This window comes from Penicillium cinerascens (genome assembly GCF_028974065.1).
Source record: "Penicillium cinerascens strain IBT 15544 chromosome Unknown scaffold_4_segment0_segment0, whole genome shotgun sequence".
NCBI lineage: Eukaryota > Fungi > Ascomycota > Eurotiomycetes > Eurotiales > Aspergillaceae > Penicillium > Penicillium cinerascens.
Window position 1 is genome coordinate 1,983,761 of NW_026695297.1, and position 21,734 is coordinate 2,005,494.

General features: G+C 50.8%; 8 protein-coding genes across 8 annotated transcripts; 4 read left to right on the forward strand and 4 right to left on the reverse strand.

The window, feature by feature from the left end:
* Window positions 1-3,370: 3,370 nt before the first annotated feature.
* On the reverse strand, window positions 3,371-3,571 carry N7498_008729 (uncharacterized protein; the record flags this gene model as incomplete). Its single annotated transcript, XM_058455791.1, has 1 exon — window positions 3,371-3,571. The coding sequence occupies one exon, from the start codon at window positions 3,569-3,571 to the stop codon at window positions 3,371-3,373; it is 201 nt and encodes a 66-aa protein (XP_058305779.1).
* A 1,645-nt stretch (window positions 3,572-5,216) lies between these two features.
* N7498_008730 (putative C6 transcription factor) lies at window positions 5,217-7,620 on the forward strand (the record flags this gene model as incomplete). Its single annotated transcript, XM_058455792.1, is given in 5 exon segments — window positions 5,217-5,602; window positions 5,654-5,777; window positions 5,868-6,514; window positions 6,583-7,032; window positions 7,047-7,620. The coding sequence occupies 5 exon segments, from the start codon at window positions 5,217-5,219 to the stop codon at window positions 7,618-7,620; spliced, it is 2,181 nt and encodes a 726-aa protein (XP_058305780.1).
* A 598-nt stretch (window positions 7,621-8,218) lies between these two features.
* N7498_008731 (transcription factor domain-containing protein) lies at window positions 8,219-10,716 on the reverse strand (the record flags this gene model as incomplete). The annotated part of the gene is made up of 4 exons (XM_058455793.1): window positions 8,219-9,442; window positions 9,520-10,081; window positions 10,135-10,455; window positions 10,514-10,716. 4 exons carry the CDS (start codon window positions 10,714-10,716, stop codon window positions 8,219-8,221), a joined length of 2,310 nt encoding a protein of 769 aa, XP_058305781.1.
* A 321-nt stretch (window positions 10,717-11,037) lies between these two features.
* On the reverse strand, window positions 11,038-12,731 carry N7498_008732 (putative MFS transporter; the record flags this gene model as incomplete). The annotated part of the gene is made up of 6 exons (XM_058455794.1): window positions 11,038-11,147; window positions 11,208-11,339; window positions 11,395-11,791; window positions 11,840-12,072; window positions 12,124-12,184; window positions 12,237-12,731. 6 exons carry the CDS (start codon window positions 12,729-12,731, stop codon window positions 11,038-11,040), a joined length of 1,428 nt encoding a protein of 475 aa, XP_058305782.1.
* Window positions 12,732-14,058: 1,327 nt separating this feature from the next.
* Window positions 14,059-14,991, forward strand: N7498_008733 (uncharacterized protein; the record flags this gene model as incomplete). The annotated part of the gene is made up of 1 exon (XM_058455795.1): window positions 14,059-14,991. The coding sequence occupies one exon, from the start codon at window positions 14,059-14,061 to the stop codon at window positions 14,989-14,991; it is 933 nt and encodes a 310-aa protein (XP_058305783.1).
* Window positions 14,992-15,634: 643 nt separating this feature from the next.
* On the forward strand, window positions 15,635-17,276 carry N7498_008734 (uncharacterized protein; the record flags this gene model as incomplete). The annotated part of the gene is made up of 5 exons (XM_058455796.1): window positions 15,635-15,817; window positions 15,869-16,485; window positions 16,531-16,732; window positions 17,147-17,211; window positions 17,270-17,276. The coding sequence occupies 5 exons, from the start codon at window positions 15,635-15,637 to the stop codon at window positions 17,274-17,276; spliced, it is 1,074 nt and encodes a 357-aa protein (XP_058305784.1).
* Window positions 17,277-18,126: 850 nt separating this feature from the next.
* N7498_008735 (Major facilitator superfamily domain general substrate transporter) lies at window positions 18,127-19,829 on the forward strand (the record flags this gene model as incomplete). Its single annotated transcript, XM_058455797.1, has 4 exons — window positions 18,127-18,243; window positions 18,315-18,461; window positions 18,512-19,054; window positions 19,107-19,829. The coding sequence occupies 4 exons, from the start codon at window positions 18,127-18,129 to the stop codon at window positions 19,827-19,829; spliced, it is 1,530 nt and encodes a 509-aa protein (XP_058305785.1).
* A 211-nt stretch (window positions 19,830-20,040) lies between these two features.
* N7498_008736 (uncharacterized protein) lies at window positions 20,041-21,417 on the reverse strand (the record flags this gene model as incomplete). The annotated part of the gene is made up of 3 exons (XM_058455798.1): window positions 20,041-20,593; window positions 20,646-20,961; window positions 21,033-21,417. The coding sequence occupies 3 exons, from the start codon at window positions 21,415-21,417 to the stop codon at window positions 20,041-20,043; spliced, it is 1,254 nt and encodes a 417-aa protein (XP_058305786.1).
* Window positions 21,418-21,734: the final 317 nt, after the last annotated feature.

Genomic DNA, 21,734 nt, shown 5'->3' on the forward strand with positions numbered 1-21,734 from the left:
GGATTGTTATTTGCCGAAGCAAGCGATGGAAATCTACAAACTACATTGACAAGCACCATGCTAGCATCGACATCTCTTTACGACTAAAATGGCGCACACAAGCCGCGGAGGCGATCCATTTCATTCATCAACAAGGTGTGATTCACTCTGATCTTCGACCAGACAACTTTTTGTTACACACTGTCGCTGAGAACAAGCTCGATCCTCTCCTATGTGACTTTGGGGGGTCAACAAATCGAGAAATAGATGGTCGGCATCTCCCCGACGCCGGGGTTTTCAATCCTTGCCATCCGCCGGAATCGACGAAAAGCACGGACATTTTTAGCCTCGGGTCCATATACTATACGATAATGACTGGCCATTGGCCTTACAGGTCTCCGGGTCCATTCAGGTCTCTAGAGGAGATGGAGAAATACCAAGAAGAAGTTGACGCATTATTTGCCTCCAAAAGGTACCCGCCGGTTGACGGACTCGCAGCTGGACCTGTAATACAACGATGTTGGACAGGAGAATACTCTGATTTGAGGGCACTCATTGAAGACCAGCACTCGCAGTTTAAGAATATGGTGCGATGAAAGAGAGTTATTTATTGTCAATACACTCGCGAAGTCCCCGATTGTACGGAGCCAAATACAACGCCAATTGGATTCGCGTGTTATAATCAGTAGCCCTTCAAAATGAGTCCTACGCCCTCCACATACGGCCACCGCGCACGCCATCTTCTTGAAATCCCCTCTGTCATCTCACGCTCGAATTCCGATACACGTTGTTGGGCCAATCAGCTATGGGTTCGGGCAGCCATATCTCCCACATTTCCCCCTCTTTCTATGTGAAGCCAGTGTGTTGGGAATGCGACCCGGACACGTAGGGGTGTCGGTATACTTACAAGGTACGAAGTTCATGTCTTCTTTGACCCTGCAACCGCACGTATAAACCTTGGTAGCAACGTTGACTTGGCACATTCTAAATTGGAAGCGTCAGCGCTTGGCCGATGAATTACCGCTCGAATAACGCACCTGGATAATTTCAAGTTGTAAGTTTATGGGCTCCTGAAAGGTAGAATATCGTTCGATCCTGCTTCTGGGGGTCTGTAGATGTGAAATGTATAGATTGGGGGTTCAGCGAGTATTTGTACCCTGAGAGACCCCGGGATCACGCAGTGCTGCAAACTCAACTCCATACAAGCCTTGCAAATGAAATATCGGGTAACCAAGGAATTTTGTCACTTGGAGCGGTTTACAGTGCCCGGGCGTCTTTGACTCAGTAAAGTGGAATGAGTTCTAGGTTGAGACCGCCAATACTTCATCTCGGGAGCCAAGATCTACCCGGGTTAGAGCCGCACCCTCGGATGATAGAGCCAAAATCATCATCTATGATTGGCCTGAGAGCGTCCGAGCTACAATGGTTGTCGCGGTCTTGCATACGACCCGAACGAAAACAGTACCTGTCAATGAAGGTTACTCTAGTGTCTGCATTGCGCTTTTTCTGGCAATCTCACCTGCAAGATCATGACCCTGCATACGCGCACAGTTTGAGGCTTATTACCTAATATAGTAACTAGTGATCGGTTTCAGTGTAATTGCCAAATTTGGCAAATGATCAACTATTGGGAAATTGCCTGTTTTGTACATTGCGGCCACATAACAAAATTACTGTCATGATCCCGGTCATTGTCATTGCCTTCGGGGGGTTCGGTTGGGACCGAGGGCCTTGTTTGGAGTGAAAGCCAGAGGTACAGTGTCAAGTGAAGAATGAGACGGCAGGGAGGGCCAGACAGACGATGCGAGTCTCTTGACGTAGACATGGCCACCGGGTGACTGTGAGTTTCACGACTTGGTGAGTTGTTGGCGATGGCGCTAGCAGCGGCATGCATCAGTACAAGCGGCCGAGGCAAGCGAGAGGGCACACACATTCCGGTCCTTTCTTCGTGCCCCTCAAGACTTATGAGGCAATTGGCGACATCTTGAGGGCGTGGCCTCCCGCGAAGCCCGTGGCTTCTGTCTCTGTACATATGTAGCGATGTTTCACAGACTGCGCCTGCGTATGCGCCCCTCAAAAGTACTCCGCGCAGATCAAACCGAGCTTCAACCTCCAGCTCTCCCCCAAATGTATGGTGGAGACGCGAGGAATCTTTCTGCGAGCTCCAATAGGGTACCAGTGAAGCTTTGTGGCAACGCGGATCGACAAATCAGTGGATTTATTTTCCGGGAGGCGATCCAACTACATCGTCCACTTTGAAATCAAATCCTCCCGTTTTCGAAAATCCCCCCTACCTTCTGTCCATCTGTCTGTCTCTGCAGAGCTTTGGGAGCAGACACTCGAAAATGATCCCAAAAATGCGCCTCTGTCGTGGCATTGAAACTCTTTGTGTCAGCTGAAGCCACGGATCCACCCGGTCGCACCCAGGCGAGCCCTGTCCGTGGCCACAGGGCTGACCTTTGAATCTCAACATGCCAGAACGGACACTCTGATACAACAAGAAGTCATTGAAGGGGATGGCATGAGTATCTGAGTTGATTTGGGAGGCGGAGATTCTGCTGAGCCTCTGGCCTAGGTGTAAACACAGACATTGCCACTCTAGGGGATTCCCCCATTCCTGCAGCGCCAACCAAAGCCAGCAAGGGTATTCCAATTATCTGGAATCTACCGACGAAATTGAGCATGAATCTGCGCCGCTGGCTCCCCGTCCTGCCCTGATACTAGCGTGGACCGGCCAGGCCCTTCATACAATAAGACGGGTGTCGGCTAACTTGGGATCATCTCCCGAAGCATTCTTTTGCTTTTTTTCAGTGATCACTCTGTCAGTCCTTTGGAAATAGGCCCCCGTGACGTTTGCTCGAACCTGGACGTACGTCGCCAAGTCTCAACAAGCCAATGCAATCGATGGCGGTATGCCATGTTGCATTGTCTGCCAAAAGAGGCTCAAGTGGCAATTCGCCCAAGCCATAAGCCCTAACGCAGTGTCCGTGAAAGTGTTCACGAAAATGACTGGGTGTTGAATTTGCAGTTCCACGGAGCATCACTTTCTAACCATCATTGCTTCTCATCTATTTCCATGCAACTCGCCCGCTTGCTCACTTGCCCGGCTTGCCCAGTATCCCATTCGATTCGGTTGATGTCATGGCAAAATTGTCACCTCCGGAAAACCATCCAGCTGGAAGCCCAAATTCCGTGGTAATCTGCAACGATGACCGAACATTGCACGCCCTGAGATCATGGGCAAACATCATCGCTCGAGGCTGAAGCAACATCGCTTCCCGTCGCTGGAAATCCGCGCTTGAACAGAACAAGCGCGCCAAAGTCTTTTGCTTGATCCTTGTAGCAGCCTCCAAGGATCTGAATGTTGCAAACCCGGCGAGCATTCCCCTTGTCAAGCCTCCTTGTTGTAAATTTCCTCGGTCATAATGGGCTTCCGATCGCGTTCGAGGTCATTTGCGCCCATGGGCTGATAGTTGATGGGATGCTGGGCCAGTGCCGTGAAGTCTTCGGGGGTTGTTGAATGTTGCAGCCCGACGGCCTTGGGACAGAAGCATCTACAAGGGGAAGCATCGTGTCTTTCCCAGTAGGCCATCATCCGAAACGTGCGAGCATATTGTCCAGTGTGTCAATACTGTGCGTTTGCGATTGCCCGTACTCGTGTTTCAGTCTGTTCGGGTTGTACTATCCTCTTCGTGGCGCTCGTCGGGAGAGTCGCGATGACGACTCGGGCGCGTCGCAAGGCTGGGAACTGGATGATCTTGATGAAAGATTTATCAGTTTCAACGGAGTTCCTAGAACTCAAAGCTTCAGCTGACTTAGCGATGGACTCAACAACACGCGTCGGAGGGTGATTTTCACCTTTGTGTTGTCTCCTGGTTTCCTAGATCTCATCGCTTATTCAAAAGCTGTCTGTGTGATTAAGCACCATCGCCAGAACTCATTGCTAGGGACTGTCGACTGTCACAGTATCGACGTGCTTATGTGTCACTCCTCTCCCAGCCAGGTTACCAGCTTGTATTCTCGGGAGAATCTGTAATTCAATCTCTCCATGTTGAGTAAACTCGCCACTCGCGCTATCGATGGTATCCTGGATTCGGTTTCGTGGTCGGGGAGGTGAGACTGTTGTTTGCTAATCTTGGTTCGGACGAGTTCTTCAAGCTTCGCGTTGTTGTGGATGAAAGGAACGTGCAGTGAACGCTCAGGTGGGCGGAAATTGAGAGGACATGGTAGACATCGAGCAGAATGGAGGGTTGAACTTGAAGGTTGCCCTGTCCTACGTTCCCAAGAGTCAAAGTTCGCGAAGTTGTGTGTTGTCGTCTCATTTTCCGGATACCCTGACCGTCTAAAGGGGGAAAACCTGCAGAACTACTGCCCATACATACCATTACTGATCGAGACAAGCCCCGATTCAGCGGGAACGGGGCGAACTTGCCGACCCAAGATCTCTACCAATCCCCCTTCGACTGAAACCGGATCTCCACAAATGAAAACCATGCTTGACCTAGTCATATCAAGTCCAAAGCCAGTCGCATACGGGACCACTGGAATCTACGATGGCTTTGGCATGGCCAGGGCCAGGGCCAGAGCCTGCTCGATCTGGTGGAGACGACGTCACGGCAAGCCGGCTCTTCGAGTCAGCGGAAAAATCGATTGCGGAGCCAGCCATTGCTCGTCTTATTCTCGGAACCATGATAGCCTGTCCGCGATTACATATCTACATCGATAGTGCTGCAAAACAGATATTATTGCCGATCCGGTGCCTCCCGGATTTATGGGAACTACATGAGGATGGCAATTTCGGTCTATACCTATGTATACCCCTTCCGCTATCGGGGACAGCTGGAACCGGGGAGGAAAACGAGCCGAATACTCGACGTTACTGACTGCAAAAAATACCAAAAATGGGTGCTGACTTTTGTTGTTGGGGGGAATTGCGGCAACATTATTTGGGTGGCAAAACATCGCGGCTCTCACATCCAGCATACCACAGCTCTCCGTCCCGCGGGTCCCAAACTCTCAGCCCCATCTGGGCCGGCGAACCTCGCTTTCCTATACAACAAATTCGGTTTTGGCCGTATGCATGCCCGAATACGGGCATCTGCCATCAACCGGGGGTTAAAAGTCAGATATGCACGGTTTCAGCCCCTCGTTAGGGCTTGTCAAATCCACTAGGCTCGAAAAGCGCCTCCCGTGTATCCTTCCCCACGAAGTGTGCCAACGAGCCATTCCTTCGCACGATGAGTGACAATTTCCCTCTTCGCCCGTTGTTTCCCGAGGGAGCTTCAGACATCGCGGAGAACCAATCGGCCCCCTTCCTTTACGACTGGGCTCTCCCTGGCTACACGCAGCCAACTGCGCTTAGTTTTCCCGCCAATACCGACCGATTTCCTGGTCATGATGACCCTTCAAACACCGGCAACCAACATGGGAATGCGAAAGTCCCCATCCCGCGAACTTCCTACCCTAGCACCTGGACTACCAACAGCGGGCGAGTCAGTCGCGCATGCGAGAACTGTCGAGAACAAAAGGCTAAATGCAGTGGTCACCGCCCCGCTTGTCAACGATGCCAGGATGCGGGGATGCCGTGTTCGTATGGCGATCGGAAACGCGAGAAATTGCTAAAGTGCGTGAACACGTAGAATAATGATCTGTCATCCCTCTAATCCGGCTTTAGGCAGCTGGACGATCTTACCACACAAGTCAGCACATATGAAAATCTACTGCGAGAGATCTACCCGAAACTTGATTCTCCATTGGCCCAACGTGTTGATCAGACACTAGGAGGCCAATTACTTAAAGTGAGTCCACACCCAAGGTGTCTTTTGACAAGAGCATCCCTTCCGTTTACCTGTCATCTCCCCTAATACCTTACCCCAAAGGATGCTCAGACATCGAGTACATCTGGTCCTCCAGAGGCCGGGTCTTCTGGCTATTACTTGGCGACAATTGATCACACCGAGGAGGATTTCAATCGCGATGAAAAGATTCAGGCGATGGGTTTTGTGGGCGAGCATTCGGAGATGTCTTGGCTGTACAGACTCAAACGAGACCTCGATCAAGAAAGCGCAACCCCCGCCAGCGATAACCCCGATCGGCCATCTATCTCATCCCTGAACTATTTTCAAGACGACCGCGAGATCTCGATCCTCATCAACGTGGACCCGATGCAACGGCCTCCGCAAGACATTGCTGACAAGCTCGTTGACAACTACTTCCAAGCAGTGCATCCCGCCTTTCCTGTCATTGGCAAGGAGATTTTTCTGAGCCAGTACCGGTCTTTCTACTCCAGTGCGAATGTGCGCCCTGGGAAAAGGTGGCTGGGAGTGCTGAATCTGATCTTTGCCATCGCGGCGAAATACTCACTGCTAGCAGAAAGTCAACCCCTGGTGAATCCCGATGACGATTTGGTGTTTTTTGCCCGGGCTTGGCGGCTGAGTATTAGAAACGTGGCTTTGCTGGATCATCCCAATCTGCAGCAGGTGCAGGTCGAAGGGCTAGCGGCGTTCTACCTCCTTTCCACTGGTCAAGTCAATCGGTGCGTCTTCTCATTCCCACCCTGACTCGTCGCAACTCCGCCCAACTAACGGCTTTTCTCCTCTTTAGGTCATGGCGAATTATTGGGATTGCGATTCGATCTGCGGTGGCGATGGGTCTCAACCTTCGTAGCGACACCGATAGTATTGCACATTTATCCAAGGAGACGCGCTACCGCGTGTGGTGGGCGCTGTTCACGTTGGATACGGTGCTGTGCGTGATGACCGGGCGTCCGCCCAGCACCGACGACGTGTTCTGCACCACACCACTTCCAATTCCCTATCGAGAAGAGGATTTCTGGGACGAGGAAGTTGTACAACTCATCACCGACCAGGGCATCCGAAACTACCTGATGGGCTCCCTTCTTTCCCCTCGCGACGCTTCCGGATTCGTCAACACCTCAAACGATCGCATTTCTTCCGCCCCCCATGAATTAGACAAAGTGACACCCAACATCTCGTTGTATTTCCTGTACGCAGTGGACCTGGCGTTCCTCATGCGGCAGGCCATCGAGATGCTGTACGCCCCTGCAGCTGCGCGACGATCCTGGGGGAAATGGAGTTGGCGATCAATTCCTTCAACACCCATGCGGACAACTGGCTCGCCCGTCTCCCAACAGAGTTCACCTTTACAAAATTGGACACCTCTCTTCCATTCGTGCGCCAACGCGCCAGTCTCGCATTCCGATTCTACACTACCAAGCTCGTCATCTCCCAGCCCTGTCTTCGCCGCCTCGCAAACCAACCTACCACCTCATCCTTGGGATCAACTTGTGATAAAATGGCAGCCATGTGCGTGCAAGTTGCTTCCCAGATGCTTGATCTCCTTCCCGACGAGGCCGATGCATCCTGGCTTTACGGCGTCTCCCCCTGGTGGTGTATTTTGCACTACGTTATGCAGTCTACCACTGTTCTTCTGATCGAACTCTTCACTCGTTCACAGCCGGAAACTCCTGACGCTGTTCTCCTTGGGAAGAAGGTCCAGAAGGCTGTCCGGTGGCTGCGTGAGATGTCTACCAAAGATGAGTCTTCGCAGCGAGCCTGGCTTGTCTGCAAGGATATCATATCTCGGCACGGCCTGAGATTCGCCTTGGAGATCGATTGCTGACACTTTGGATTTGGCCCTGTTTGCCCTCGTGTCTCTTTGGCCACGTGGGCGCTGTCACGCCGCTTCTGCGACAGCAAGGCTGACCCGGATGTTACGTGGTATCGTAGTTACCGTTCTGGCTACTCGCTTTGCCCCCTACGAAAATTTCCACAGCGGAGATGGCAGTTCTGTGCACTCATCTTGGCGTCTTGAAGTGTCACCTGCGGGCTGAGCATCGGAAGGCATGCATCTCCAGTATTCATTCGCGGGCATTCTTTGGTGTATCTCTTCTGGGTTGCGCCCCACGTCCATGCTTCTGTTAACTCGCTTCCTGGATTTCGCAATGTTCCAATCCATTCGGCCAACCTCAAATATGCGGTCATCCTTCCTCGAAAAGATACTCTCAGTAAAGCGGCTCACGGCCACATGCTATTGACATCCAATCTGAACGCCAACCCTTGGAACTCAAGTAACTTATTTTACTTCGCCCATCCAGGTGATGACCGCCACGATCAACTCACGAACTAAGCCGCAACTTATAATTTTCCAATAATGTCATAGACATAAAGTCTTCAAATATTACTTAGATAATTGCAAGTCCCCAAGGCACCTCTCAGCCCTATAACTCATGACATGTGTAAAGATTCTCCGCCTCATTTAAAAACGTATCAACGGGATGCAACAACCCCAAATCGATATCCGACTGCGCCAAGAAATCCTGCATCGTCGGTTCCAAGAATGCCATCTCTGTCGTGTACCCCGCCATCGTCTCCCTCTGTACTGCATACTCCAGTCCAGGTCCAACTAGTAACTCATTCTCTGGCATCACTGGTAAAATACCCGGCACTGGCAATGTAGATGCTAGGCCTGATACCGGTGGTGCCGAAGCTGTAGTCGGAACGGGCACTTCCGCACTACCTCCCCTCCGCCCACCCCGATACGCATCCAGACAAACCTTCACCTGCTCGAGGTTATGATAGAACTCCGCCGCAGCGAGATTCCCATTCTCCGTCATCGAGCGCAGCAAGTCCAACGCAGAATCAAAACCCCCCATGTCACTGGGATTCCCAATCGGAACAAAACTCGACATTGCGAGTATCAGCGCCGACGAGAAGAGATAGTGAGCATGGAAGTATCCGAACGTCGGCATCGTCCCATTGATCCAGCGCGTCAGGATCATACTGTGCGAATGCCGCGCAGCATGGATACACGCTTCACTCAGCGTAAGCACGGGCTTCGAAACAGACTCCCGACTCGTACTCCTCGGCTCCGTCTTCAGCGTAATAAGAAGATGCAGAAGCGTAGGCCTCGTCGTCAGAATAACGCACTGGTTAAACGCCATATGCAACGACACGACCGGTTTCTTGCTCGACTCCAAATCCTCCATGTTCAGCCGTAAACTTTCCGGGAGCGTCTCGACCCAATTCTTCAACGCCTTCAACAGCTTTTGAACGCGTTGGAGGAACGTTTCTTGGTATTTCCGCCGGCTGTAGAGTTTCGTTATCGTTTCACCGACTATTCGAGCGAGCTTGATGTTCGCCGTCATGTATGCTGTGTCGGAGAGTTCTTCTTCGTGCCGCCAGGTTGGCGAGATGGTGCTTGGCATGTCGACGTGGATGTCTTCGTCTAGGATTTGCATCGGTAGGCCCATTTTCGAGCCCCACATTCGGTCGAAGATGTAGATTGTCCACCAGATTTCGATCCGGTGTTGGCGTTCGACCGGGTCGATTAGTTGGGATTCTGAGATGTTGTGGTTGAGGCCTATGGTTAAGCCCATGCGCATTGCGTTGCTGATCAGCACGTAGGCTGAGTGCCGGCGGTTAAGGTAGTGGGAGAATAAGGACTGAGGTTTTTAGTACCTAGGTATTCTTGGGGGGGGGGGGGGGGGGGGTGGAGGAGCTAATTGAGTGGGGGCCGTACTAGGAGTAGTAATGTTTCCAGGTGTGTGATGCTTGTTCGCTCGGGTAGAACTTGGACTAGGCTCATTGCTCGAGCGAAATATGCGGTTCCGGGCACGCGTAAGCTGTAGGTTGGTTCGGAGCGGATGGAATATGCCTGCCCGAAGGCGAACAGGGCGAAGAACTTGCATTTGTTGGTCGTGCAGTCGAAAGCTTCGTTTTGGTAGATTTCTTCGAGCTTGTCCAGGGTTGATTTGCGCATCATGAGGTGATACAAGTATCCGATCTGGTGGATGGCAATGCGCACCAGCAGCCGCGCGTGATGCAGGCTCGGCCATTGGGCATCGGCCTCGTTGGCAGCCGCGGCAATGGTTTCTTCGCGTTCCCATTGCGTTCGAGCAATATGAGGAGTTGAATTGTTCCCTGTGAGGAAGCGACGGAAACGCGTGGCAAAGGCCGAGCAAGCTGCTTCGCCGATGTAGATTGGCGGCGAGGACGGATCGTAGCGGTGGAACCAGGCACGGTCACCGATGATCGGGTTTTGAATGCCTGTTGCATCTGGTGCATCGGCTCTAGATGGGCCTCTGTACGTCTTGTGAGGTCTTGATCTTCTCATTACGTGGAAGTGGTGATTTACCGTTCTGTATTTGGAGGATCATTAACTTCGGCCGCATCGGCCGAGGTGACCGACTGCTCCTTCAAGCGCCGATTCTCCGCAAGGAGCTGGTCGAGATAACTAGAAGCATTCCAGTTAGCGCTAGGGTTTAATTGATGGGTGGGAAAGGCTTTTCCGGAGTTGGTCCCGCTCCTTTTCCGGGATTGCTCATACTTTTCGCTGACTTTGACCTGACGGTCTCTTGGGGCATACGCGCACTCATCGGCGCAGCCCACGGAGCGACACTTGTTGCATGGCAGGTCGCCGGAGCATTTGATTTTATGTGCATGACATCGTTGGCAGCTGTAGTTCTAGGTCAGCAAGGCGTGGCGATGGTGGAACCTGATTTCGCGCTACGCACGCGACAAACTTCCTTCTTTGCTGTCGGTCCCCTTCGTCGTCTTCGGAGAAGATGGAATGACGCTTCAGCCCTATGCCTCGTGTCATTGTGTCACGGCCATTGTGTTTGTCGGGATTGGTCAGTGCAGAAAGTGAGGAGGTTGTTCGATGGTCGGCGATCATGGCATCTTGCCGAGCCTCGGCGGCTTCTGCCGAATGCTGCATTTCCGTCGGCGTTTTGACCAACCAGATTCCCTGCACGGCGGTGGTCGATGCGGTCAAATTTGTTCATGACTCATGTTCGAGCTTTGATTAAGAGATACTACCTTCAAAGTACATTCCACAACTGGGTTAAACGGTAGTCAATTTTAGTGAAAGGCACTGCACGATTAGCTATTGTGTATTCCTTTCTCGAGGTCTCAGTATCCATCGGTCTTTCTATTTCATGAATCACGCAGGTGTCTATGTCTTTTATATCTATCATGCAGTGTATACGTGCGATAAAATATGCAAAACGCAAATGCAGGGACAGTCATCTCATCATCATTAGGCTTTGGCATCAAGGCCAAACTTTTGTTCCACCCATCGTTGCATGTCAAGTCCCCATCTCACGATCATGAAGACGAAGACACCGCCGATAAGGGCAAAGAAAACACCTAGAGACATATGTTAGAAGCTGCTTTCATCGTTTCCGTGATCAATGGTAAGAAACTCACAAATTGTAAATGTCCAACCAACACCAATAGAGTTAATCAAAGGCTCAACAGCTGCCGTCGCCGCTGCAGCAAAGATATACTGCACCACATACTTGCCGCTAATCACCTCGGAGCGAATATGGGGCATCACCTCTGCAAACAATCATTAGTAAATGAGCAATTTGACCAAGTGTATTTGGCAACTCACCAGCTGAATAAGTGTTCAACCCATTAAACGTGCCCAGCAACCCCACTCCAGCGAAGAAAGCGCTAATAATCGGCACAGGCATACCACCAACGCCCTCTTTAAGGGTCCATGCATAGATCAGAGTCGCGCCAGGGAGCACAATGAACAAAGTGATGAGACCACTGTTCAAGCGATCTTGAGGGAGACGCACACCGTTGCGCTTGATAATCCACTTCTTCACCGCGCGGTCTGAAAGCTTACCGCCAAGTACACTTCCGATGAGGAAGCCCATCCCTGGGGATAGGTAGAAAAGGCCGCTGATCAAGGGAGTGGTTAGGTTGAAGCGGGGGTTAAAGATTGAGCGGGCGGATGTGAGAATTGCGTATTGGAATGTTGCGAGGAGGCCGCATGTAAAGTGCTTTTCTAGTTAGCTTCGGGGGTTCAATCGACATGGATGCAGACGTACACAGAGGAACACGTTCGGGTATATGAACGGTCCGAAAATGCGGAGAGGATTGAACATGCTCAGGACCGAGCGGACGGTTCGAGGCCGGCTTGCCGCGTCGATTTCTCTCTTGTTGTTGATTGTTGGCACGAAAAGAAGGGAAAGAACCAGGCCCAGTGCAGTCATGCCGAATTGGAGCCAGTAGATAATACGCCATTGAGAAAAGGTCACGATGATTCCGCCAATGCAAGGTCCTAATTACCGTCAGTCTTCCTTCTTGTATATGGAAAGAGATGACAACGTACCAATCGCCGGTCCACTGACCGAACCCACCATCATGAATCCAACTGCAGTACCCCGCACGACCTAAACCTGATATGAGTCTTGGAAAGCTAACGGCAAAAAGTGGACGACGAACCGGCTCAAAAATATCCGCGATAATAGTCTGCCCAGCAACCATGAAGAAAGTCCCGGTAAACCCACTAAGCAAGCGCATCGCAATAAACATGTGAAGATTAATCGACGCTGCCGTACCAGCAGAACATCCACAAAGAATAACGATGGCCGCATTATAAGCCGCTCTGCGCCCAAAGACATTGGTAATGGGGCCCCAAATGAATGACGAAAAGCCCATCGCAATCAACACGCCCGCATTGATGACATTTAAAATCTCCGTGGATGTCGAGAACTCAGTTGCGATCTCGGGCGTCGCGGGCAGTAAAGATGTACTCGAGAATGTGACTGCGAGAGTCATCCAGCTGACGACGAATAAGATGAGACATTTGCGCCATGTCGGGATGGAGTACCCGTTTTTTGGCGATGGCCTTTTTGGCGTATTTGAGTCTGTGTCGGAGTCGTGGGGGGACTCCTGCGTCGGAGTAGGTTTTTGACACTCGAGGTCTGGCGATGCCATTTCGATAATGATGGGGTGGGAATTAGAGATAGAAATTAATGTATTCTTTGGTGTATCATGTCTTTTTTGCTATGTTGAGAATGCAGTTTGGAAGCAATCACAAATTACATACTGATCGGGCAATTTGTATTTCGGGCCCCTCGGCGTCTTGAATCAGTTGCCGATTGTTATCCGCTGACCCACTGCCGCTTTAAGATGACTCTGCCGTTGACGTCAAATTGAAGGATGTTTTATGATGCTTGCAGATTATTGACATACCTAGGTCACTATACGTACCATATTTCCTCTGCCAGGTGGGACTTTCCTATTCCAGATGCCGCCGCTTTAATGAGGGCGCTCAGAGTCAAGCTCACCGAGTAAATTTCAGTCCGGGCTCAGACTCACTGATCTGCTCGGAGCTAGTCACGTGATCCATTAGTAAGGCCCTCTGAGCTACGCTCAGACCATACCCAAAGGAGCAACCGGGCCCCACCTTGCTATTATTTCGTGAATTTTATTTCGATGGCTCTCAGTTCTCGCTATGCTCCCTTTTGTGAGGTGCTCCATCTTCCAACCCCGTTTTCCTTCCGAGAAGTTTATACGTTAACGCGCGATGACGCAAATAGAAGGCTCAGTTCCTATATTCTATGTATCTGTGCCCAAGTACTGAAGTACAAATAGAAGCTATGTCCTTACCTTAGACTCGTATAGTTCTTTGTCCTTTACTTCATTCACTTCCCTTATATCCAAATCTTCTAGCTTTTCGTTGGGTTTCTTTCTAGTTATAGGTCGAAAGCTCGAATGGAACGGAAGGAACACGAAAAGGAACCCGCTCATGCATCTAGTATAGTGTCTCACATTTAGTTGCACGCTTGTAACGGCATTGTTACGAGTAGCGTGGTAAGTTTGTATGGTTGGACCGGAGCAAATAGGAAGCACAGAGTGGTAGACTCAAGAGAGGGGATACGGAAGTTTAGGTATAGCTATTCTTACTAGATGTCGGAGATCCCTGTTGGGATTTTTATTTTCTCGACTTGAACCTCAAGGGCCATACTCCTTCTGCATTGGAGTCTCAAAATGCGTGTCAGGTTACAACGGGCACAGAAATTTCTTGGTCGGTCTATTCCGTGGTTTCATAAATACCAAACTTGGAGCACAAACTTTGGCTAAATTGGATTGCCAAGATTGGCGTCACGCTAATCGATCCCAAGCCAGATAAATATCGAGACATTCCCACCTAAGTTCTCAGGGTCTCACCACCATGGTAGAAAGGTCCTTTATTTACATACTCTATCATCTCTTATTATTATTGCTGTTTGGATACTTCGTGGTCTTTCACTATCTAAATATGACTTCCGACGCCCTTGCTTCATCCCCGCCAACTCGCGATCCAGCTGAAATCAACAAGTCAGTGACCGAACAGGATGATAACTCTTTCTACTATCACCCTTTATGGTCGGAGCGATGGTCACACCCCGAGTTCGTAGGCCACTACTCGAACAATTGGCTCAAAGCTCCCTGGTTTAAACAACCTAAGCGTCGCACAACAAGTTTTCTGTACCCCTCGGTGGACTCTAAGTTCCCCTGGGGCTACATTATATACCGAACAGTCTACACTGCCGAATCAGATGAGCTATGGCCTATTGCTATAGAGAAACTGGCCAAAGTCATGAATTACTCTATTGACTCTGGGCTTTACGCTATAATCAAACATAAGAAACCTGGAGATCCAGAGCCAGATGGAGACGCAGAGCGACTGGTGAAGGAAGCGCATAAGGACGTTATTTTCTCAGACAAACAGTTCTGGGATGGAGCAAGTATCGAGCAAGTTCGCCAACATTTTTCTGAATACCTTCGTGCAAGCAAAGGCCTATGCACCGGTCGATTCGAAGGCTGCCTTCTCATTGATGAGCGGTCACTGAAGTCAATCGTTGCCAGTCCCGACCCCCAGTCCTGGCTCGAGGAGACAAGGCCTAAAAAGCCTAGCCAACCTTGGGGATTTGTTGGTATGATCGATGGGCGGTATCCTGAGAATCGGTATAAGCCGCACTATACCGGCTATATGCGGGTGGATATTCTTTCCTTGTGGAACCTATATATTGAGTTCAAATTTAGATATATGCAGGAGCTCTGCCCCCTTGTTCCTGATGGATTGATTCCGGTTTATGACAGTGGAACCGGGAAAGCGCAAGACGAGGATGGAAATGTTTTCCCAACTTTAGTCGGCCGATTCGACTGTTTTGATGAATTATCGCTAGCTAACACTAAGAATATATGCTAGTTTGCGGTTCTTCGGCATCATCGTTCATCGCGACTTTAAATCGTTTCCTTTGTAGCCGTTTTCTGTGGACTTCGTGGATCATTATTGAAAGAAGGGGTTTCGAGAAGTTTCAAGAACAAAGGGGGTCTTGGACACGTGCCTAAAAATGGGATGGGGTAGGCTCATATATCACAAAGAACTACAATGGGCTCCATGAAGTGAAGTGAAACTAGAGCGTAACTCTGCGGTGAAATGATAAGTGATAGCATACTGACTGCCTCGCTGTTTGAAGGGGTTGCATTTCCATTACAGTAACAGCCTATAGTGAGAGTCTAGCTACCACAGGTCATCCGTACACTTCTGAAACACGAGATATATAACTTATTCTGTATCTCTCTGTTACTATAACAGATGGGAATATTGTTGTTCCGGTTTATTTCCAAGTATGTACAGACTAGTGGTCCTGGGCGCTCCGGTGAGAAAAACAATGAAGAGAGTAAGGTACTACACGTACCATATTTCCTCTGCCAGGTGGGGATTTCCTATTCCAGATGCCGTCGCTTCGTTGAGGGCGCTCAGAGTGTGCTGACTGATTACTCAGAGATTGATCAGAGGCATCTACTGAGCACCCAGTCTTCGCTCAGACCATACCCAACGACCGATAATGACGGACGCAAAGAACACGAAGCTGTCCTCGACAACACCAATAGCAGGCTCAGCCTCAGCCTCAGCCTCAGGCACAGACACAATCGCAGACGAAACCATGAGCATTGCTATCGCCCGCTTCCGTAGCAGGGTGGCCGCCGCAAACCAAAAGTTTCTCCAGGACCGCGTCAATGAAATCGGAGTGAAAGGCCTAGCAACTGAAGAAGAGAAGCGCCGCCAGCTCCGCCAGTAGCGATGGATGGGCAATCTCGAATGGGACGACGAAGACCCCGAGACGCGCGGGAGGCGCTACGTGATCCGGATCCCACAGCAGACTTCAGTCAACGACCTCGATATCACTGCTATCCTAAACCCTCCGCTATCCAATGAACCGGTTGACGGTGTGATCCCGCCCCTGCTACGCACAGAGCAGTGGCGGCAGATGTACCTCGACACAGTTCAGTATATATGCCAGCGGCAGGCGGACGCGATCGTCGCTGAAGACGATTTGGAGCTTGACGTCGCGTGCAATTATCACAAAGACCATAGGCCGATGAATATCCCGCGGTGTGATGAGCTAGCCCTGTTCCTGAAGTATGCACAGGGAGTGGTAGACGTCGACTTCCGACTCTCGGGCATTGCGCCATTTACACCAGCTTGGGGGACTGGGGTCAAGGACGAGGAATTAGACGGACTTGACGATCCGGAGCTACTCAAGCACGAGCAAGAGGGCTTGCAGCGGGAATTGGAAGATGAATCGTCGAATGGGCCGCTAAAGGCGTATATTGACGAGGACCTAGAGGTTAGGGCTGGCTTTATCACTGGTGTTGGATTTAACCGGCTATACGAATGTCCGGAGTGGTATAGTGCGTAAGTGTACTGCCGGCTATGGACGGATGACGACGAGGACGATAGCCAAGATGGAGACATCCAGGATGCTGCCAATATCCGGGACTGGGGGTGGCGGGTGGTTGTTTTCCAGGCTGAGGTTGTCAATCCTAGCGTCCTGTACGGCCGGACGGCCCGCTTTGATTCTATTATAGAATTCTTGGATTGGTACGCTAGCTGGCTGGACCATCTAGATGCACGGGGATTGCTTTCTCTGCGGCGCCACGCTGTAGGTTGCGAGAGGGACTGCGATTCGGATTGTGAGAATCATGCCACAGGGGCTTATGCAGAGAATTTCTAGCATAACAGCTTGCTCCTAATACGTAGTAGATTGGTCTCATTACTGTCTCTTCTTTGGTGAAGAAGTCTCCCTTGAATTGTTCATCGGGAGTAGTTAATCACGACTTAGATGCATTTGTCCCTTGAATAATTTTTAGAAGCCCGCTCTTATTTGCATTTATTCTACACCAGGTAAGCGGTGTTGGCATCATATTTTGCCATATTGGATCTGCGATGCGGTCTATATTAGGATGTCCAAACAAGTCTATTACCTGTCAAGATAACGCTACTTGTCATCTGCCAAGAGAACGTTATTGGCTTGAAAATATGCAAAATTGATGGCAGCTTAAGTTTCAATTCACAGCATTGCATGGCCTATTTGAGCATCCTCTGCTCGTCCATCCTTTACCAGTCTAGTGCACCAGCACGGTATGTGTGCCCAGTATACTCTTTATCGAGCCCTTAGCAGCTGCTAACTCTCTTCCAGACCGTGAAGCATCCTCTCCTTGCACACGCTGCCTCACTCCTCTTCATGATTTACGGATAAGTGATGAATTGCAACCGAGTGATGGCCTGGGATCATTGATAAATTTAGAGCGACTCATTAATTGGGATGAGGAACCAGGGCGATGGAATAAGACTCAAGCGACCGGTGAAAAAACAGTAAATGTTTCATGATGGAGAGACACACGTTTTTGACTTACTCTACCCGAGTAGACCATCAAAGCGAAGAGCCATGCAGATCGGCTTTGTGAACTTGACGCCGGGAGTGGATCGCTTTTGTTCCCGCAGAGTTGCGGTGAGGCGGTCGGCGTTGCAGCCTCGGCGTTGCAGCCTCGGCGTTGCAATCTTGGTGTTGCAGCCGAGTCGCGCCAACACGCGGAATAAGTGGGGTTTGGCAAACGCGCCCACGGGGTATTATAAACAGGCTAAGCTTATATGTGCCGAAATTCGCCGGTGGTCTAGACTATTCTGGAGCGCAAGACTCTTACACCCCTACACATGAAACCTCAAGTCCGACAAAAAGGGGAGCAATGAACAAAACCCACGGTTCGGGCACATCTTTTCCCTTGTAGATCAGTGTGCCGCAAGTGAGACAAGCTTCAAGCCAAGCCCGTGCCTCAGATTCGTATTGCCCGTAAGCGATCAGCCACCGAAGGGTTCAAGCACGCGGGCTAGAGTAGCTGAAGCTGATGCCCACGCGTCCAATCAGCCTCGGAAGATGATCGGCAGAAAATAAAGCAAACCCCACCAAGCTGAGTCCCATTTCAACTCTACGAACAACGCAAGGGACAGACCAAACACCCATACCATCGTCCCCCCGACGCAGGAGCTCTGCATATAATGATCATGGACGTCAAAGAGCCCACAGATGTCGAGACGTCTGCTCAACGCAGAAATGGCGGTCATGATCACCTCGTCCTGATCCCTCAGCCTAGCACCCACTCTCGAGACCCCTTGGTACTTTGCCCGGATCTTGGAGACCAAGACTATCTATTATCTTTGTGAAGTACGTACTGACTGTAGACTAGAACTGGACTTTGAGGCGGAAGTATGTCATTCTCTCCGTGTTATGTCTGGCTTCCTTCTCCGGCGCAATTGCGCCTCTGTCGGGACAGCTGAACCTCGGGGATCAGGAGAAGTTGTATCATAAGACGAAGTTGGAAGAGTCTTATGCGGTATGTGAGCATCCATTACACACTCTATCTCGATTGCTAACACTGCTCAGAACTCCGCCGCCTTAGCAGGCATGGCCGCTGGCCCATTCTTTTTCGCTCCCATCTCACATATCCTGGGCCGAAGCTCGGTCATCTTCTGGTGCATCCTATGCACACTAGTCTGTCAAATCTGGGGAGCCGTCATGACCCACTCCGACGACTATATCCCGTATATCATGTCGCGGCTCTTCGCCGGCTTCTTCGGCGCTGTCCCTACAGTCCTGGGCCCGCGCATCGTCACCGATCTTTTCTTCCTGCATCAGCGTGGCCGCGCATTTACTGCTTTGCACATGGCTTTCCTGTTCGGAACTATCGCTGGACCGACTTTCTCCGGGTTCATCTCCGCGGATGTGTTTTTCCCCGTAGAGTTCTGGTGGACCGTTGGTCTTCTGGGATTCACGCTGATTTGCTGTTTCGGGTTTCTTGAAGAGACTGGGTTCGATCGCAAAAACTTGGAGAACAATCCTGAGATCCCGCGCGGGTTGGTTGCGAATCGGTTTGCGACTTTCTTCTTTGGGCAGAGTGTTGTGTTGCCGACTACTTGGAAAAAAACTGTAAGTCTTTCTTTCCTTCCTCGAGATACGATATCTCTAACGATGATTCTAGGCCAAAATCGGCGTTACTCCCTTCCTCATCGGTATTTGTCCGGTGACACTCATCATGGGAATCTTCACTCTAATTTCCTTCGGCTTCTACGTTGGTGTCAATGCTTTGACTCCAGTCTGGCTCCAGAAACCCGTCGCGAAAGGCGGATACGGCTTCACGCTCAAGCAAAATGCCGCCTTTACCTTCTCCCACTGGATCGGTATTATAGTCGTGCTTGTCTTCGGACATTACCTGAACGACCGCATCCCACTCACTTTGGCACGGCGCTATAACAATGGAGTATGGAAGCCCGAGTATCGCCTTCATGTCCTCTGGATTCCGAGTCTAGTCATCAATCCCATCGGTCTTGGGATCTTCGGCGCCGCATTGCAGTATCATCTGCATTATATGGTCTTGGCCTTTGCGGTATTCTTGGTTACCATCGGATCCTTGGCCAGTGTGCCTGTTACCGTCAACTACGTGGTCGAGTGCTTTACGAAGTATCCTGCTGAAGCGGGTATCGTGATTGGTGCTTACCGTATTGCCTTTGGGCTGACCATCAGCTTCTATATCAATCCCTGGGTTGCGGCTGTACATGTGGGCTGGGTATACGGTATGATGGCCTTCTTTGCCGTGTTTTCTTTCTTCTTCGTCATGCTTCTCATGTGGAAGGGACATGCTATTCGTGGGATACAGCTTGCTAGTCTGGCCTCTAGTGAGGAAGGTGAGAAGCTGCTGGAGTAGGGATATGCTAGATTCAATGGCTCGCTAGATCTCAGCATACACATGTATTTGATCTTGATTCTCGCCCCTAATCCTCGATCTTGATTCTCTCCTGATGGCATTTCACCCATTCCCTGTCCGATGTGTATTTTAACCCAGTCCCTGTCCGTTTTGACGTTCGCGCCATGAAATTGCGATCGATCTCACTGGATGCTGAAAAGGGAAACAAAAGTTAGCCGCTGGCCCAAATGCTTATTGTACCGATCACATCAGGGGACTGGAGGAGTACATACAAACCAGCAAGCTGAAAAGGATTTCTCTTCGAAGCGGTTCTTCTCTGAGTTTTCATGAATTCCTCGATGAACTCTCGGAGTTTCTTCAGGCGAAACGGCGCGAATGGACTTTTCGCGAACTTCTTCAGCTCTTCGTCAGTGATTCTGAGGTTAGTAGGGCCGAAGCTAAGGTGGTAGTCAACCACCGCGTCCCTGATCGCGTAGATGGTAGCTCTGAGGATGGGGAACCCAAGAACGAGACCTTCAGCCAGCCCGTCCATCTCAAGACAACCTCTGAAATCCACCTTGCCAATCTCCAGCAAGCGCACCCCGTCGAATGTGGCTATGCCCTCAACCTGACTGAGGAGTTTGAACAGCTCGCTATCCACATCTTGCTTCCGACCCGCGACCCAGGGGCCCGAGGCAATGTAAACCAGGCCGTTGGACAACTTGCACAGCTTCTTCACGGTAGAGTCGGGCTGCTCGCCACTGATGTGAGGCACATATGCGAGTCTGCATGAAATGTTAGTCCATCCGTCACCAGTTCGATATCCAGGCCACATACCCTTTACGCCTGCAAAGTTTACTCAGATGCTTCACCTGCTCCCAAGTCGCGTCGGGGCAAATGATCCCGTTGATGCGGGCTTTCCGGTGGATGCAATCGCTCACAATCCTCTTCACTCCATACTGCCGCACCATTATGGAATGAACCCTGACAAGCACTGGGATGGTCAACCCCTTGCCCCGTGCTTGTCCAACGATAGCTGCCACCGCGTCGAAATCAAATGGGATTCTCTGCTTCATCGCGTACACGTTGATTGCTCGAATGACCCGGTCGTCGAGGGCGGAGTCGGCAAATGGAACCCCGAGTTGAATGATGTCTGTTCGAGGTCAATGTCAGCAAGTGTCCCTCACCAAGCAGCGTCCTGTCAACACCGGCGTGTGTACTCACCGATACCTGCGGCTTGCATTTCAAGCATGATCTTGTGGCTCATGTCCAAGTTTGGGAACCCAGCGGGCAAATACGATATGATCATTGTGCGGCCATCGATCTTGGCTTTGCGGTACGTGCTCTGGAGTTCTTCCACGAGCTGCGCTCGATCTCTGGCCTTTTTGCTCTTCTTGCTCTTCTTGCTCTTCTTCACGATCCTCTTTGTGACGCCCTCGATCTCAAGCACGAGCTCCGTTAAGGTTTGGGAATTCTCAGTCCCATCGACGGCCTCCGCTTGGGCTTGGGCGTTCTTGGCCTTCTCCACGGACTTCTTCGTGACGCTCTCCATGTCATTCATGATGTCCTGCGAGATTTTAGCGGCCTTGATGAGATTGAGGAGCTTCATCGTGGCCGGGGATTCCATGGGGCTCATTTGGACTGGGGTTCTCATGAATTCCCTCTGGGCTGGAGGTCTCGCGAGATCTGTTTTGACTGGGCTGCTCAAGTAATCCCTTGGGTCAGGGGTTCTCACGAACACCCTCGGGAGTGGGGATGCCATGATGTCTCTATGGACTGGGGTTCTGAAGAAGTCCTCTTGGGCTAGGATTCGCGATGGGTCGCTTGGATCTATCACTGCCATGAAGTCTGACTGGATTGGTGGTACGGAGATGTCTCTTGGGACTAAGGTTCTCATGAAATCCGGCTGGACTAAGATTCTCGGGA